General features: G+C 42.3%; 1 protein-coding gene across 3 annotated transcripts in view; it reads left to right on the forward strand.

Annotated features, from left to right (window-relative positions):
- Positions 1–18786, forward strand: part of LOC111249932 (uncharacterized) — a 390414-nt gene that overhangs the window by 282521 nt on the left and 89107 nt on the right. For all 3 annotated transcript variants that reach the window (XM_086987780.1, XM_086987779.1, XM_022804407.2), the window contains 3 exons: positions 9292–9721; positions 11862–12040; positions 13243–13431. In XM_086987780.1, coding sequence (XP_086843906.1) covers positions 9292–9721; positions 11862–12040; positions 13243–13431 — 798 coding nt within the window. The remainder of the gene's footprint in view (positions 1–9291; positions 9722–11861; positions 12041–13242; positions 13432–18786) is intronic.

Raw genomic sequence — 18786 nt, forward strand, 5'->3', positions numbered from 1 at the left:
TTCACGCCCTTACGACGTTCGTGGACTTTGCCAGCAGAAAATCGTTTTCTAGTTTCATAGCTGGTTATGAATATATTCTTTAAATAATTCGTCTTATCTTTTTCGGCTTTTCTTTTCGAAGAATTTGGCTGGGAAGCAGATTAGCCAAATACACGATGTATCAGTAGGACGAGGGTGGGAAAATGTTGCATTTGAAAATGCGCAGCAAGTCGCTTTTTTCAGAGCAACCCTTAAAAAATGCGGGCCACCATACATTGATATACCTATAAGAAGAGCTTATCGATTTCGATAATTTTGTTTTACAAATCCAATATATTCAAAACTACTCTCACTTAATGCTGTATGTCAAGCCAAACTATGAACAACTTTTTTTGAGACTTTAAATATGGGTTTCCTTATGGGGAAGACATTCCTCAATCGACCTGGGAATAGGAAGATACGCATATTGACAACGTACGTTCGATCCGACAGCAATTTAGCACGAGCTTATGTGAGTCAGACGTAATTGAACACGACGACCTTATTTAAAAAATGTGCAGACTTGATTCAAAATCGAGGCGCATTTTGTCGATGCTTTCTTTTGTTTTTCGTGCCAATTCCTCAAAGCTTGGAAAGCCTTTTCGCACATCCGAGATCACAAGTACCATTTTATTGGCTCAGGATAAGAGATGTCTCTGATAGCAATCTTAATATACGTGGGCATAAACTCTCAAGCTCGTTGACCGAGCTGGTAGTAGGTTCAGTGGATTACAATTTTACTAAATTAGGTTGTCCCCTGCCTTCATGGCCCATGTAGAAGGAATAAAATCACAACAAGGAGCGGCTCTTAAAATTTTTTTTCTTTTCAATTCGACAATCGATAGAGTCGAAGTAACAATAAAAGAGCAGAAACGACACGATATCGTTTTTGGGCACTTTTACAAGGTCTTGGGTACTTTCCTTATTTAGGTGGCTATATAGGGGTATTTACGCGCACGACTAATATCTGAGCGGTGATCAAGGTTATAAAAATTTTACTGCAGTGATTAAGCTTCTTTAATTTATCTCGTGTTTTGTGTTTCTTTACCTGACCTTTTGATACGTAAGCATACTTTGTCGGATGGCGCGCCCTGTTGTACTTTTGTGAACAGTTCACACTCGTCTCCTGAATCCAGCTAAAAGCACGGTTGATTGAATAGGGCTCCAGAAATCTGTGCCCATTTCGTCCTGTTCAGAATACACTGTATCAGCCATAGTCGCACAATGGCCCATCAACGAACCAGGCCCCGTTTAGTTATTGCCTCCTCAAACGTCCGACGGTCCACGTTAAAGCCATTTGTCAATAGATACCATAGTGGCCTGATCGGCTCTGCGTATGCCAACGAGCTTTATCAGTAGGCTATAGCGTATAGCATCACCGCCGGCAGCATCGTAAGTTCGTGCTCTGTCAATGCTGTTTGTTTAAACAGCAAAGAACGGGAACAGTGAGTTGAAAACGTTCACCGCCGGCCTATTTTAAGGGCGAACAAAATACAGTACAGTAAATAACGTGTTGCGATATAGGAGCATATACTACGCTAAGTGTATCATTTTATTCATTCGAATCGATAACGTTATATTTATTGGTCGTTGACGGAGCCCGAAGTAGTGCCTTTGCCGGTCTCTTTCAATTACGAGTATATTGTTTGATATTAAGGTAATAAGATATAATCCGAAACGTGTCGTTAAAGGACCTAATCGATAGAAAACCACAAATAATAATATACACGGTGAAAAATATGTGCCATAGTCAGATACTTGGCTGGATTCCAATATTCACAACAAAAATGACATATTAACTTCGCTGCTGAACGATTGAAGTGCCGCACTTTTCAATTAAGGCGTGACTGATCTAGATGCCTCCGGTGGCATATTTCCGACCCACATCTATGGTTCTATGATGAGCCATCCAAACAAGGTAAATAGAAGGATATACTATAGTTGGCTGTGCTAGTTGGAGGAGAAGCTGTGGCGGAGGTGGAAATAGAAAAATAAATAATTATCGTATTATAATTAATTAGCATTACCATTACTCTTATTGAACGTAACTGATCTACTATTTTACAATCACGGCATCACGACGTTAACTAGTTGATCATATATGTTCTCAGAGCGGTCACCCTACTATCCACACTCTCTTGTAATGTCTTGTAATGTACATATAATTTAAGCACACATTGGTACGAAACTCTTTGTTACTACTAGTATCTCGTATGGATCCATATTCGTGCTCATTTTGTATATGTATCTCGACCTTCGTTCAAAAATATAACACGCTAAATGTAGACACCCCGTTTAGAACGAGGACCGGCATTCGGCCGAGTCCGGTTTTGTCTTTCGCATCTTTTATATCTAAGATGTGCCTTAGTTACGCAACGCTGCTAATGAATAACTAAGAGTAGCGCTGTTGACGGCGTTCGATGAAATTAAACTATCCCTAGTCGAACCAGGTCAAGCGGCAAAACTGTAGCATTTATATAAACAGATTGAGAACATTTACGCGACAATGGATCGTGAGCAGTATCGCGCCGTCCTTGTAAAATAATAAGTGTACTCTAGTAGGTGTTATTTGCCCGATTTTTTTCATATAAATGTTTATCAGTAATGCGTAATGCTACATCTTCTCCAATCCGCCTCCTTTCCAAATGCACAGGTTCTTATTTGTCTTTTCTACCTTATATGCAGACAGATCGGGAACCAGGATCATATATGTGTATAGTCATTAATGTTACCGCACATCCGGTCGATCATCCAATTTAGATTCGTACGTTACGCCAGTGCTGATGACAACAATAACAGCAACCCCCCTTCCCCCCTCCCAACTCACAAGCGACACGGTCTACAGCGATATCATATCGCTGTAGACCGTGTCGCTTGTGAGTTTCTCTTGTGCTCATCACCCTGGGGGTGTTAAATCAACTGAGGCTAGAAGGTTGGAAGGACGTTGGTTACAACCTAGCAGGATAGAAAATCCGTAAAGGCCCTGTTTGCTTCTCTTCCCTTTCCGGTCCTGCTTGTTCATTCATTCTTCGTCACTGCTGTCATCTCAGTAGTCAACAGAATGGGCAAATTCACTTAGAAGCTTGCCCGATATAGATTTCCGCTCCTAGTGTTGTTCCAAGGCTCCAATATTACGTTTGCAGTGCTCTGTACTCGCAGCAGTAGTCCCTCGCTAATCGACGTTCGATAGAGTGCGAGCTTCGAAGGGGGGCACCGCTCCATAAACTTGGTGAGCTTTGAAAGTTATGATGGTGTGGTGCCCTGTGCTTCGGTCTTGGTGCTTTGAACTCAAGCAATCAAGCATTGTGTGCACACTAAGAAGGGTCTTAGGTCGGGTGATCCGTGTGGTTTGACAATAGAAATGATTTTTTGGTGGAGAAGGCCAAGAGCCCTGTTCCTTACATGCGGAACGTCTCAATTGACCATTTCTCCTATTAGTTCAAGATTTGTGGCTCGCTGTACGTAGAGTACGCAGTAAGCAAGAATTGACCATAATAGCGCAGACGTGTTTTATAGTAAGAGAGTTTAACTTTCTTGCGACGTGCTTTAATAACATTACAGTGGTTAAGCACGAAAATTTGTGGTTCATTAGCTGGCTAAATTATGGTATGGCTTTTGATAACTGTCTTTTTACCGTTTGTTAAAGCATCTATGGTAGCTGGTGCACGGAAAACTTTTCTTAGTTCAGTATTCAGGATGGCTTCTTGGGTAGCTTCCGAAAGTTTCGTGGAACCGAAATGGATTTCTGAGCGGTGCTGTTTAATGCTAAATATACTGTTTGTACGGATTTTTTGCGGAAAATGATGTTAAGTATTGTCCAATACGTCATTTTAATTGTCCTAATTTACATTCTAGACTTATGGGTGTAACGATAACCCTTCAAGTTCACCCTTCTTACACAAGGGTAATCGTGGTATTTAATAGAAAGGCGTCAAATAATGGCAAACGCTAAGATGAAGAAGCGTATTGGTATATTATATGAACATTGTAGCAATCCGGACTCATTTATTAGCTGAAGTATGCTATTTCTTAGGTGGGCTGCCTGCGTGCGAGAACAAACCTTGAACGTGGGTGCTCTCCCCGTGGATGTGCGGTGGACGGCTATGTGCTATAAAATTACTCGAAAATCCATAGTTTCCTACCCCTGGCTACGAGGAGGCCGGCTTTTCTAGTATACGTACTGAATGAAACCTTCTAAAGCTATGCATTTATGTAGTATAGGAACATGCGTTATCTAGCAAAGATCTAGAAAAGCCTTAGAGTATAAACCCACTTATTAAGGAAAATTAACAAGGCCTGTCCGCCAAATGCCATCGATAAAATCCTCGTAGAGCATAAACTCGTACAAAGACGTGGGAAGTGGAGTAGTCGCAAAGGATCCATGGACTCATTAGGTCGGTCGTCAAGCTATTGTACACACACAGGTGTTGTATAACGAAGTTAAATAAGTATATGCTTATACATTCATTCAAGTCCTGCTGGAAGGCCGGGGGGATAATATGGGGGCCATCATATTTAGAAACATTTATGGATTACGGCGAAGATACGGCATAAGCACAAGTGATAACATTTCATCTTTCAATAAAGCGAAGTAGCATTCCGCCTGGTCTGGTCGATCTACAACGATTTGGGAATGATAAAGGAATTCTTTGTATTTAAGGTTAGGTAAAAAGCTACTAATACGGCGGTCGAGGAAACGTCGTTCCCTTTTGGTATTACATATAAGAGCAGCCGAGCCGTAGCGTTTAAGGATAATACTTTCCCTATAAAATCGCATTCAAACTTCCAGACAAGGCAAATCTAAACGTCTGGGTAAGACGGCCATCAAGCTACCCTAGCTTCGGGGGAATATGGCGCCCCTGAGAAAGAATGATACCGCGGCGAATTACTGAGAGCAGCCAGCCATACTGCCTGTCCTTATGAATGGCGCGAGAAGTCAACGAAAAAGGTGGAATGGTACATGGATAAGTTATATAGGAGGTTCATTAAGACCCCTCAGCAACCTGCCGCCATGGCCCCATTATTCGCCCTACGCGGTAAGTTTGAAGCAATGTCTTCTTTGCTTTTCTTCTTCATAACCTGCGGACCCTAAGTCGTGCCTCGGAGTCGATGGTCGTAACCGATTATTGCTTGCGCGACTTAAGAACCTCGAAATTGAGGTTGTTGGTACACTAGCGGTAGTAGTGGTGAACCTCCGTTCCGTTTAGAAGCCGTCAACCATTTCGGAACCTCCACCCCCTCGTTCCGCTCCTACATCTGTAACTGTATGAACTTGTGAGTGGGATCAAAGGCTTACCCTTCTCTTCCTTCCTAAATGATATACTTTGCCGGAAGGCAAGAATCGTACCAGATACAGTGCACTTGTGACGTTTATCTTATCCTGTAAGAGGCATCCAGTAAGAGCATACTGCGAGTACAGGGTGACCTTACGCGCAATGGACCTAATACTTTGTGTTAGCCGTAAATTGTCCTTCCGTCCATCGTTGTACCATCTCCATAAGTGTAGCGGCAAGTTTTAGATCCTTAACAGCGGAGGGCTCCTTGGGAATGGGGAGCGCTTTTCTTCATATTGCTCTTGCGTTTCGCGCCGCTGGCAATCTTCGCTGACTCTAATGCACGGTAACATCGTCGATGGGGCTTATATTACATAGGCAGCGGTGAGACTCATGACTAAGCGGTGTCTCTATTTATTGAAATAATTAACTGAAAAGACCGTACGACGAGTAATACTACAACGATTCTCGAACTGCCCCGTATGGACAGATTGCATCGGTGAGATGCTAGCTTACAAGGCCATTCATAACATATCTTTTCTGAATAAAATGGAGTCTTCTTTTCATGCATGGGTCGTCCGATGAACCACGCCGGCAACGATGAATGAGCAGTGTCTGATTTTAAGCGATATATGAAAGTTATGCCAAAAAATGATTGTATAATACATTCGTACACATGTTGTAGCGTTAGATATGATTGTTAGCAGGAATTTGCCCCTAGCACAAGATATCCAGCACTGTTTTGTTGTTGAGCCATTATTATGTATTTACGTATGCACTTTTATGCTGTTTCTTTTCTTGCTAACCTAAGATACCCTTTTTCTTCGGCGGGCCACTGATCAAAATTGATACAATATTTGATTTTGGTATGATTCTTATTTGGAGAATATTTATCATTGTTTTTATACAAACAACTCTGTTTGCTCATAGAACAAGATGAATACGAGGTCTGTCTCACCTGCATTTTCTTGGTACTGTTTGCCTACGAGAGACAGAGGACAATAACGGTTAATTTGTCCCTGAGCTTTTCAATAAATTCCGTCCCTAGTTCAATCTCTGACAAAACGCAACAAATATCTAGTAGTGAATAAAGTAGTTGGAAATCCTAGTGTAGACTTGGTAACAAGTGTCTCAGCTGGGATCGAACGCGCCATGGCATCTTAATTTAGCGCCTCCTTAATGAAATCGAAAACCAGGGGCAAACGCCCAGCGGTAAAGCAGCTAAATAGCGATGGCTCAGTAGATCCGCTTCTTGTCTTGCCTCGTTAGAGATATGTCGCTTGTCAAGCGACGCCTCGAACTTCCACGTTTGTGTATTTCCCCGAATCGAATCCTTGTTAACTAGCCGCGCCTGTAAGCATGTCGAAGTCTGTACTCTTTCTATTCATAGAGCAGCTGGATAGCTTGATAAGCGGGTTTGTTTAACTATCTGTCGTCGCCATTCACAGCCATCTTATGCTTCAATTCCCCGTTAATTGCGACTCTGTCTTCGCCCGAGCGGTCTTCGATTTCTTTACGTGCTGGCGTAACAATGTCAACACCTTTTAAACATTTAGAGCAGCCGCGTTCCTCTAGATCTGTGAAATCGCTAGAACAAGGTGCAACGAAACAAGCTCGTCCTGTTAACGTGGTTCAAGAAGCCAGCTCGGAGCCGTCGACTTACGTAGTGTGTACTAACCGCTTGGCACAAATTCGATGCTGTGCCCCCTATACAATGGGGCCCGACTTTCCCGCGTAGCCGGTGCGTAGGGAGACATGTTTGAGAGTACCTTGCTAATAAACAAACTGTCATATATCATCTAGATCCCACTTTGCGCCGCATCTTGCCGCCAAGTGTGAAGGTGACGCTTGTTTATGAGCAGTAGTCGTTGGTGCGTCCATGCGTAGACAGGTCGGATCGCTTTAGTCCGTTTGATTCTTTGCCAATTCCGACTCGGCAAAAAATTGTTGCTAGGCAAAATTAAGTGTCATTTCGGATAAATGTTACATCGTATCTTAAAGCATCATTACTACCATTACTAATCCTATTCGCCGGGAATCCGGCCCTTAGCCCCGTCTATTTTGTGCTCCGCTTGCATGGATTCTAGGAAAAGTGATAAGCAGTGGGACACGAAATTGGTAATAACTGGGACAGACACTCGATCCTCTTCAGCCAGAGGTGACGCAAGAGTTGACTCGTCGATAAATTGAGAGGCCAAAAGCGCAGGCAAAGGACGACGATCGTAGAAAAGAGCTCTCCGTAAAGCGAATCTCAACACGCAGCTCCGCACCGTTGAGCGGAAAACAAGGACAGGGTCGTCGATCTTAATTAACTGCCCTCTCAGACTACCGCTGGCTACTGTTGAGTAGTTGTTTATTGTAAAAAGTTAAGTTAGTTTAACAGTGGCGTGAAAAAATAACGGAAAGAAGATGGCCCGCCGAACAGAACACGTAGATCTGGCGATATAAAAAAGTATGACCAAACGTGTGAGAAATGTATGACACTGTCATACATTTCAAGGTGCTGGTAGGTTTCTTAAATACAGAAAATAGATAGGATCGTTAAGACGCTCTATGGGTGTGCGGCACGTGCAAGTTTGATTTCAATGGTAGGCTATATAACAGATCTATTATGCGAAATTAATTTTCTATTTACTAATGTCAATCAGTTCCTCTATCTTGAACTATATTGCATATACTATTTCACCGTTTCACCCAAACACCTCAGAGCAAAACAATGAAGTCACAAAAATATCGAGGTATTTTCTCAGCTCAAATCACTGGGGTATTATTTTCCATCGAACAAAATCAACTTAAATTAACTGTTCTTGTTTTTCCTTTGCGTATGCGATAATAATCAATGCGTACCGTTTGTTTTTAGCCACACGCTGTCATTTCATTGCCAGCTTATAAACCAGCGACGCCTTAAACCTTACGTCTACATGTAAGCTTCAGCTGCCAATACTGCTAGGCAGGCGTAGAGATGTTCGCCAGGCGAATGTTTGAAGCCTGGCTAGCAAGCTTGCAGGGACTTGGCTTGGGAAGCTTCTTCATCAAGGGTTCAAATAATAGCAGTGTAAATATTTTATCCAACTCTCGTTCAGACCAGGCTCGTCCAGCCTCTTCTTGTTCCCGCCTTTCTACTCTGTTTTACAATGGTATCAAAACGACGTCGAGATACCTGCACGCTGGAGTGTTGCCAAAGTTGGGTCTGTCCGTTAATAGGCCGAACTGTGTAAGCAACAACAAACGAGAGCAAATTTTGTGCTACCATTTTAGTCTCGCACGCGCGAATAAAGGGTTAGAGTCGGACCGGGAACCGTTGCCAGCGGGAGAAACAGAACAAAAAAAAAACAACGTGAAATACTACAGCTGTAGGCTACGCAATGGGTGGTAGCTACTGGTCTGGAATTCCATTACAGCCAGGGCCGTCCTCACATGCTCATCTAATTAAGTCTTCCCCTATTTTACGCACTTATCAAAGTTAGTTTGTAGAAAATGTATTCTGTAGAAAAACAAACTCCCTGTCTAATATTCTGTAACTTTATAATCAACTAATTAGTATCGTTTTTTTTTTTATTGTTTTCAATAACTCCCTTAGCAAATCGAAGTGTTGCTTTGCCGCATTCACATGAGATTCGTCATTGCAGTTTGACCCTGGCGAGCGGAACGAAATATTTAGTATAGGGTTTTATGTAGGTAAATCATAACGGTCTTCGTGATTAATGCAGCAATAACGTGTCTGTCTATTAAACTTAAGCACATGTGATGACGTATGCTTGGCGTGTAAGGCCCAGGTTTGAAACCAGTCGGAGGCAGTCGCACAGTTCGTGATGTTGTTTACGAGCCATCTAAAAGAGTCCGAACGCACCATTTGAAAACCTTAAGCTAATGATCAACTCTACCTTCAGTGAGAATGTGGGCAACTTTTTCAAGCACTCGCGTTTTATTTTTAATGGAATAAATTAACTAGCTAAGTCAAACCTAATCTCCATCCTCTTTTATTTCTCTACAATTTCAGGCTCTTTCTGGCGTAGGCGTTCGACCTCGTTCTCATCCGGGGACGCCTCAGTCACCCCCTCCGCCCTTGCTCGGTTCAACCGGCGTCGATTCGCACCGTCACCAGAGCATTCACATGGGAATGGGGATTCTGACCAGCACCTGCGAGTACGCCATACCACCAGGAGCGACCAGTGGGGTCGGGAGTGCGGCTTGTGGCCCCATTTATATGATAGGCACTGGCGGAAGCAGCAGTGGCGTTGCTGGAAGCAACAACACAAGCAGTAACCTAAACAACAACGGAGTACTAAGTAGCGGTGTACTAGGGTCCTCAGGTACGATACAGTATCATCAGCAACAAAACCAGCAACAATTAGCCCAACAACAACAACAACAACAACAACAACAGCAGCAGCAGGGAATACAAAGAGTTGGAAATGCTAGTGCGACGGGTAAGTAGTTGTCCTGTGATAAAAAGGACAATTATAGTCTAATTAAACGTGTAGGAAACGTTGGCTAGAACACCAGCGGTGGGGACCATTGTACGTGTAAAAATGGAGTTTTATAAAAATTAGAAAAGACGTAAAGGTTGAATCGATAGGAACTGTATAGTTAGATGAAAAAATGTTGCCTCATTATGAAGCACAAATAAGGTGAAATGCTGGTGTAGGTATTCCCTGAACTGCAAGTTGATATTGTAATTATCAAGAGTAAATGCGTAAAATTGGTCTAGCTTCTGCCTTTATTTATCCTATATTTGACAAAATAGGAAGTTTGCTTTAATTCAAATTGAATAGGCCTGAAGCTATGTTTAATGATAGTGCTCCATATAATACTCGAAAAATCTATTTAGATAGTCTTATTTCCAAAAGCCTTTATCACCGTTAAACGTGCGACGCTCCATTTGCAACATACGACATTTTATCTATTCATATACATCATAATGTGTCTGCCAATTCAGCATGTTACAAGTATCCAGATATCTTTTATCCGGTCTTTTGTTTGCGCATGTAGGCACAAGCGTACCGGTCGTGTTCACTGTTGTCGCGCCATTGTCCTCTGTCTCTGATCCTCGGCCTGATACCTGAAGACCCTTATAACTTCCGGCTTTGAAGTCCTTTCGTAGTCCTGTGCTATACCACGGGAACCGTAAAGTGCACGTGCTTGGCTTCATAGCCCACGGTGTAGTCTCTCTATATGTATACTTCCACTGGCATTGTAGGCCTATGATAACATTTAGCTGTCGTTGCATCGCACTCACACTGGTCCGGCCCCTGTTCAGGTCTAATGCATCGCCCCGATATTTAGCTTGAAAGTGAGCCCGCTTACGAAATGCTTACTAGGGTTGTCACTTTTACTAAATTAGATAAAAATAATTTTGCATTTGTTAATCGCATCCATTTGTAGATCGTGACAGGGTAGGAAAGAGGTGTCTCTGTCGAGGACTGATCCATAAACAAGAAACAAGCTTGCCCCAGGAAAGCCAAACAATACAAAGTAGTAGCACACAGCTCCTAGAACAGACCCTCTATTTATTACTTAAACAGAGAATATTTAATATTAACGCAGATGCTGTCTCAGTTGCCTCTTTACGTTACAGCTGCCGAGGATCTAACTGAAGCGGTAGTTTGTTGTGATGCTTTCCCGGGCAATGCCTCAGTTGTTGACTGGAACTGCCAAATCGCAGGCGAGATTGCAGAAGTCGTGATTTGTCCCTCTGTATCTCTGAATTAGAAACTCAATTGCAAATACTCACTCAGTAATCCGAGGCCTGTCTCGTATGGTTCTGCTGTTTATTCGAGGCCGGCCGGGTTGGGTTGCCTTTCCCGGACTAAAAGTAAAGGAATCTTTTAAAGCAGTGTCAATGCAGGTATCAGTGTGTCCTTTGCAAAGATTGTAGCAAGAGCAGGTACAGAAGTAGGGTGGCAACAGCAATAGAGAAAATGCCCCTATAAAAGGAGGAGATCATGTGTTACTCTATTGCGAACGAAATATAGGGCATCGACAAAGTTAAGTTTGTTCTGGGCTCATGTGCGGGCAAAATGAGTAGCAACAGTTAAATGAATGTAATACGATAACAAAAAGGCGGACCATACATGATATGGAGGTGTCGCCGAAATTTCTGGTCGCATTGCAGGAGGGCTGTTACACATTTTATCATAGCATATTCGATGAATAACTTATCGCTATTTTAGAAGCTTTTGCTTTATAGAGTAAATTAAAGTATTTATTTTCTTATTATTCTTGATTATTTATAATTAAATATCGGTTCCTAAAAAAAGGATTGTTTCCTCTCTAAAACGTAAATGCGTATCCGGCTGGAACAAGTCTTTCACACGCAGCAAACGCAATCAGTACCCGCACAGTTGCCCATACTAGAATGAGGCTAGTGGATCAGCTTTGAACCTTTCCAGCACAGACTTCGTTACCCCCTGATTTTCCCGTCGGAATGACAAATGAACTATCCATTGGCAGTAGCAGCAGCAGCAGCAGTATTAGCTATCGAACATCAGTGAGCAATGGTTGTGGTATGGTACTTGGTGAAAATTTCTTCTGATTGCCGGTCGCAGTTAAGTTCTATTTGTGTTTCAGCAATCGCGCCTTCCACAATTGGCTATATATCGTCTAGTGGAGACATCCGCAACTCGAGTTCGAGTCTCGATTCCGGCCGAGGGTCGAGCAGCTCCGGCTCAGAATCCTCGTCGTTTACGTCAACAACCGGAAACTCTGCCAATAACAATATCAACAGTAATAATAATAACAACAACAAGGTAAGTAATTTCCATCCGACCTCATTTATTTGAATTTTAATTACATCTGTTTTTGGGAATATCGGAACGGGCACAGCCAGGAATACCCAGTGATCAGTTGTTATGTGAATAGGTCATTATATTTTGGTTCTATCAATGTGCGACTTCACATCGAAACGTTCTCGTGCCTCATCATGTTCGCCGTATTTGTCAATCAGGTAGTTCCTTCAATTCCAGTCGCAAGTTAAAGATAGCAAAGTAATTTTTATGGCAGACAAAGATATTAAAGAAAAAACACGTGACAAATCGCTCCCTGCACGTCTTTTTCTATATATTTAGCTTGCGCATAATTTTTAGTTAGGGCACTAGGGTGAACAAATACTATGAGTATATCTAGATTAATACTGGCCTTTGTTTTATTTAGGCAAGAACCATGTCTTTTCACTCTACCTATGTTTTCGACAGGCAGTCAGTTGCTATGCAAGCGGGTTTACTAGACCTCTTATTGTGGCTATACAAGATCCCTAACGTGAGCTCTAATTGTCTGGTAACAACATTTTATTTACCATCAGACCGGATTCGTACGACGGCGTTCAATAATTTGGGTTGTGAAACAATGTCATTATAGAAGGTTCTGCCCCTTCTTATAAAAGAATGCTACTACTAAGCGACCAAAGGATGCTTGGATCTATATCACAAGTACAAATCTAACTTGCTACAAATCAGAGAAATTATATAATCAAAAGTTGTCCCGGACTTTTCTTTGTCATGTTCTCTAACTGCCAGAGTTTATTTCGATTTCAGACATCGTTCGATAGATTTTCCTGTTTTCCTTCTATGGTCAGATCGCCGCGATTGTTTGCTGGGAAACGTCTGCTCTGTAGTATTTTTGCTTTGATGTTGATCACTTACGGCCTACCCTTTGCCCTATTTCTACCTCCACCTAACCGAATCGATTATATGCAAATAATTCCATTTGTCGATAGTTTGTAACTAACCCAATAAAGCAAAGTGGCAGGTAGAAGGGCTCATCAGACAAAACAAAAAAAAAGCCATTTAATCCCGAATCAATACGGCTTGTGTATTCTTATGTGACGAAGGCATTGTTTGCTCCCCGATAGGGATTAGTCCATTATATAGAATGCCTAGGTTTACCTTTATGGACTTCTTTGCTAGTAGTCGTCTAATTACTTTCGTTATATTCCTGTTGCTCGATTCTGCAGGACCCTGTTGTATTCTGCCGACTGTCGCTTGGAGTGTGTAGTGGGTCTAGTGCAGGTGGTTCGGCCACGAGCCTTTCATTAATGTCGTCTTGTTCATCGACTTCGTCAAACGGCGATAATTCGCCGTCACCTAATGGACAGCTCCAACAACAGGTCAACGTTGCGCATCTGCTTCTCAACGGAATACCGGTAGGTAGATCCGTTTACGTTTGCTTTCGACTGTCGACTTTTATCTTGACAGCACGACCCACTTTGCCTTTTCAAGTACTGCCTTTAAACAGTAACTGCCATATATACCATGCAACTCGTTTGTTTGACTATGACGTTTGCTTGAGACGACCTAGTCCTTCGATGGTCAGGTAATTACTGCCAAGTACCTTTTCTTTCAATAATGCTCACTGTTGCGAAAAGACTCTATTTAAGAACTATGCCCCCCGGTGGACGTGTTTAACGGCAATCAGTGTGACTTGGCCGCATCGTCAGTTAGTGTAACAATGATTTACGTATCAACGATTGATTTTTGTAGGCTTAGTGGCCTAATATGAATCGAAAGGGGTAGGCAAGGCTATAACTAGCATGGTCACGGGCGACATAGCGGGTCATTCATGAAGTTCCTGAGCCTGCAACGGTGGCCATCGAAAAGGCCACTGTAAATTTCAAAACAAACAAAAATTAATTTATGCGATTTCTTTTCATATAGCCCTGAATGTTCTAAAAAAATGTGGCTACATAACAGAAAGATTTTGTAATTAGCAAGTTTAATCGTACCTAGTGTAAAATTAGGCTCCATTAAGACCTATTGTTAAGTAGTGGACCCATGACTACTATTTTTTGAGGAGTCTCAGTCGAACCTTTTGACCAAACTGATAGTCCGCCTTGTCTGTGGTATATGTATGCAATCTGGCAACAAAAAATTCCCTGTGGCATCTTACGAGGCGACGGGCAGCCCTATCACGAAACGGCATTTCTGGGCGCAGTCTACTCAACCCTAAAGGTCAGCCCAATTTTGTAGCTGTAAGACGCACCCATAAACGCTCGAGGGCATATTATCTAGTTGTTTCGCCTTAGACACACATGTTATTTCTGTGGTATCCATCTTTACCTTTAGAACTATCTTGTCCATTCCAATTTCGATTTTTTAGTGGAACTAAATTGCGGCAAATGTGAGAAGTAGTAATCATCTTTATACTGAACGTTGGTATCATGCAGGGCCAACTTGCAGTTCAGCTGTGACCACACACCTTGCGTATTGTGCTTTACGCAACTTACTCTGCTTATCAAAATAATTCTTCTTGGAGTCAACGTCGTAGACCAGCGAACTTCCGTTCGATGTCTCGTCCACTTAGCCTTGAAAGTTGCAGTCATTTTAATTGAAATCCTGCTGTGCTTAGATCTGTTGTATGTGAGGCCTCGGCAATAAAGCGGTGGAGACTTTTTCATCTCTATATGAATAGGTCCACAAGATCAGCCGTGTCTAGGCATAGCCTCAAGCACTTTTTTCCGTTTGGAGTTTAACCAGAGAGGGTCTTGTCACACTTATCCGGGGCTTCTCTAACAGATTTATCAATAGGAGTGGCTTCGGTTATTAATTTCTAATAAGAATTTTTGCCAACGCTGCGACTTGAGTCGGTAGAGCGCTGTTGGTTATGACTACTGTAGAAGTGCGCACAAAGATATACGCATTAACCATTTAGATTGCGCCTCTTCCCCGGTGGACACCTGGTCCTTAAAGAGGGATCCTAAGCGATCTAGACGCTGTCACTAATAATTTATTGATTGTTTCTTGGATACGGAACACTGACTTGTGCTTGACGGAAGGTCAAAATAGGCTTCATACAAGTTCATATGGTTTATAAAGCGACCGGTTGAAAGAACGGTCACCAATAGGCAAAGCTTATTTGTGAATATTTTGCATTCTTGACTCAATCATTGCTCATTGTTATTAAGAGCGACCACATACTATCCTGATACGTAGGTCGTTGCTGTTTGTAAGCCGTTGGGAACTACATGAAAAAGATAAAGGAATCTCACATGTAGGCTCTGTATCCTATCCCCCATTTATGTCGAATAAAGGAATTTCACATGTAGGCTCTGTATCCTATCCCCCATTTATGTCGAATAAAGGAATTTCACATGTAGGCTCTGTATCCTATCCCCCATTTATGTCGATAACAGATTTCCTTAGGAATTCTACGTACATGCATTTGTGAGGTCGAGGACTCCTATTAACAAGCGGTTAAAGGCAGTTTTTGAAAAGCGTCTATCGTCCAATGATTTTTTTTTTAAATTAATTTTGCGGTTGTTTGTCACTGTTCTTGGCTAGGAAACACGATAGTGAAGACGGCCTGCTTGCAAAGAATGAGCTACGATTGGAACCTGTTTCGTTTGATTTGGCTTTAAGCGAAATAGTATTTGGGTGTTAGCGAAAACTCATTGGTACCAACGATCATAATCTTATGTCGCAGTACAAATATTCTCTGCGATTATAAACTCTTTCAAGTCTTCAGTGACATTTTTCCCTTTGACATTTTTGCCAAAATAACGATTTTGACGTCACGGCTTATTCGTACGTTTTGCCTAACCAGCTCTATCTTTTAGTGCTCATTGAAAGCAAAATAAATAACTGTTATTTAAATGAGTATAGTATCTTCTGCGGCGAACGTAATCATATTATGTTCTTACTACGTAAAGTCGTTGGTACATAAATATTTTGTACTACTGATAAATCCCCACTCAGGCTGGCCAAACCTTATACAAACGTTCATCTATCACTATCTTATCAGTCCAATTTTGCTACCAAAACCACGTCTGCAGATCGTTTAAGGCATCGCTGCCACTCGGACGCGCGTGATTTATCAGTAAGCACCTGAACTGACTTGGACCGACAAGGCCATTTTCGTTCGACCAGCCGGTCGTAATCCGGTTGTTGGCATCTCCATGTAGCATGCATATGACCTAGCACGCCTTAGCACCTAATGTACGTTGAGTATGTTCCATGTTGGAATACGCAGTACGCAAATGGAAGTTTGCGCCCGACATTCTGCTGCATTTAAATTTAGCATAGCGTCAATCAACAGTTAATTTTCCGAGCCTGCGACGATCAGACTATGCTGTTACTGATGTTGACTGTGGAAGTAGTTGGTTTTTGTGTTCTGGAACATTTTAGATGATGGCGATGCTAAAGTTCTACATATTTGTCATTCATGTTTGTTTTCCGTTGGCGACAATCTCGGTCGCTCTGATGATTATATGAGTCGAAGCTTGCTGACAACAATGCAGTGATGCATCTGGTGACGCAGAAACAATTGATCATGTTGGAAAAAAGCGGAATGGTCCAATTAGGCAGCTCTTCACAGAGCCTTGTAATCGAAAAGCATGCGATGTATTAATGGTAAACGAATGGGACAGCCTCGATAGTCGTACCGGTGGCAGTTCAAAACCAGTGATTCGTGTATCGGTGAGTTCATCGCCGACTTACTCGCTTAACGACAGTTAGCAAATTGAGCTGATAATTTGTTTATTAACAGATTCAAAATCCTCCATATTAATTCCATCAGTTGTTGCATATTGAATTGGTCTTACGTTTAACCGCGACGCACACACTATCGTCGGCCGTATGTCTGGGGCCGAAACTCCGCTGCGTTCGATTCTGCCATAGCCACGACCAGCAAACAAGTAAGCTTTTCTCGATATCGGACAGTGGCGCGAGGGTCGTCTGAACGATAGTCTGATTTTGTTGACTACAAAAGCGCTAGCTTGTTGTCCTCTGAAACCAAAGTCTTTCGTGACTCTAGATTAGAGCTAGGATTCCGGTGCATCTGGTAAGTCTTTTAGCTGAAATTTCCCTCGATAGTTCATCTGGTTTGGCTGAAATAATACATACGGACTCATAACATTATCTTCGTATCTGCCGATGATTCTGGCGTCCGAACCAAATTCGTGAAAGCAATATCACGACGTATTTAGTGACACAGAAGCGATCGGCCATGGCGACAAAAAGCTAAAGAATGGCTGAGTCAGGTAGGTCTAAACAGGCCTTTACTGACGTGTGCTTCATGGACAGGCGACACGTCGGTGGTAATACGACAGTAAGAAAAAGAACGTTTTTAATAGAAGTGGTAGTGAATTACAACTAGTAATTTGCGAGTCCTAAAAAGACCCGCATATCACCTCGACTTGCATGCCTAAACTGGATAACACCAAAAACGGTATTTATTTAAGCGTATGGTGGGCTCTTCTCACGCTATTCAAGGGCGTCATCAACATCTTGAAAGCCTTTTGCCCTGTTGTACCGTAAATATGGCTACGAAATAATAAATACGCTGAGCGTCCTAAAGGTCCGGAAGCGACTACATGATGTCTTGATGCAGAGACACTTTCTACTCTAGAGAGAATTTCTATTCTGTGTACGTGAGTTGCAGTTGCCTGATGAACATGTCAAACCTAACAGTAGCTTTCTTACCATAGCAATGAAACGACACGTCGTTGGCATCTTCACGTTTGGCTTACTGCACTTTTTTTCTGAGTGCGTTTTAATCTTTAGCGCCATCAAGAGTGTCATGCGTCAAACAGGAAATACAGAATCATTCAATAAGCAGGACTTATTGACGCTCTGGCACATTCCGTGCTCGAATTATTTTCTACTGATAAGTTGATAAAAAATTTCAGAGAATGGCAGAAAGGGATGAAGTATGTTATAAAAGGAGGTTCTAGGAGGTTGTCGTTAACTGGGCTGACTAGGGAAATGCCATTGGAAAGTTGGTCGTTCTAAGGTCCTGTCATAGCAAAGGGTTCTTATGTTCTAAGCGCTACAGCCACCGTTGTTTTTTAATGCTAAGACTCATTAAGAATTGCACTTGTTCACGCGTCGATTGGATATGAGATTGAGGGATAGCAAACCTATGATCGGATTGTAAGCAGCATACTAATTATGGCAAAACGGAAGTGGACACATGTACGGGTCAGAGAGTACTGAGCTCTAGCGCTTTTAGCCCGGTCGCCATTTTCTGTGGAGCACGATTATCATTTACAACTATGTTAGACGTAACAGTGAAATCACGCTTGACATGTAACGTTTGAGTACTGCCCTATGTACAAAACAACGTCCGATATACGCGATCGAATGGGTGAAAACGCTTTAGGATGGCCGGCCAGTAGTCACTAGTCTGTGGCCCAGTCTGGCCGAAGTCCAGGAACTTCAGTTCGGAAACCAGCCAGTGAAAACCTTTTTACCGTAATGGGGAAAAACAAACAAATATTCGTGATTCGAACGGCGCATTAGAGCATACTATTGATTGAGGCACAATACATACGCAAGCCTCACCTTCATTTGTAACAATTGCACTTCAATGATTCTAACCCAGAATAAATAAGCAAACCCTGCAAAGCCCGGCTCTCGGCAGGCTCAGTACGCTGTGCAGATGAGCGAACTTTCGCTAGGTTTAGAGGTTCCGTAATCTTTTACATTCAATAGTAAAATTTAGTGGAATGCAATGGTGTTCAGCTTAGTGTCCTCTAAGCGTAAATTTAAAATTACGAGTTAAA

Source organism: Varroa destructor, unplaced genomic scaffold (genome assembly GCF_002443255.2).
Source record: "Varroa destructor unplaced genomic scaffold, Vdes_3.0 BEIS01000004.1, whole genome shotgun sequence".
NCBI lineage: Eukaryota > Metazoa > Arthropoda > Arachnida > Mesostigmata > Varroidae > Varroa > Varroa destructor.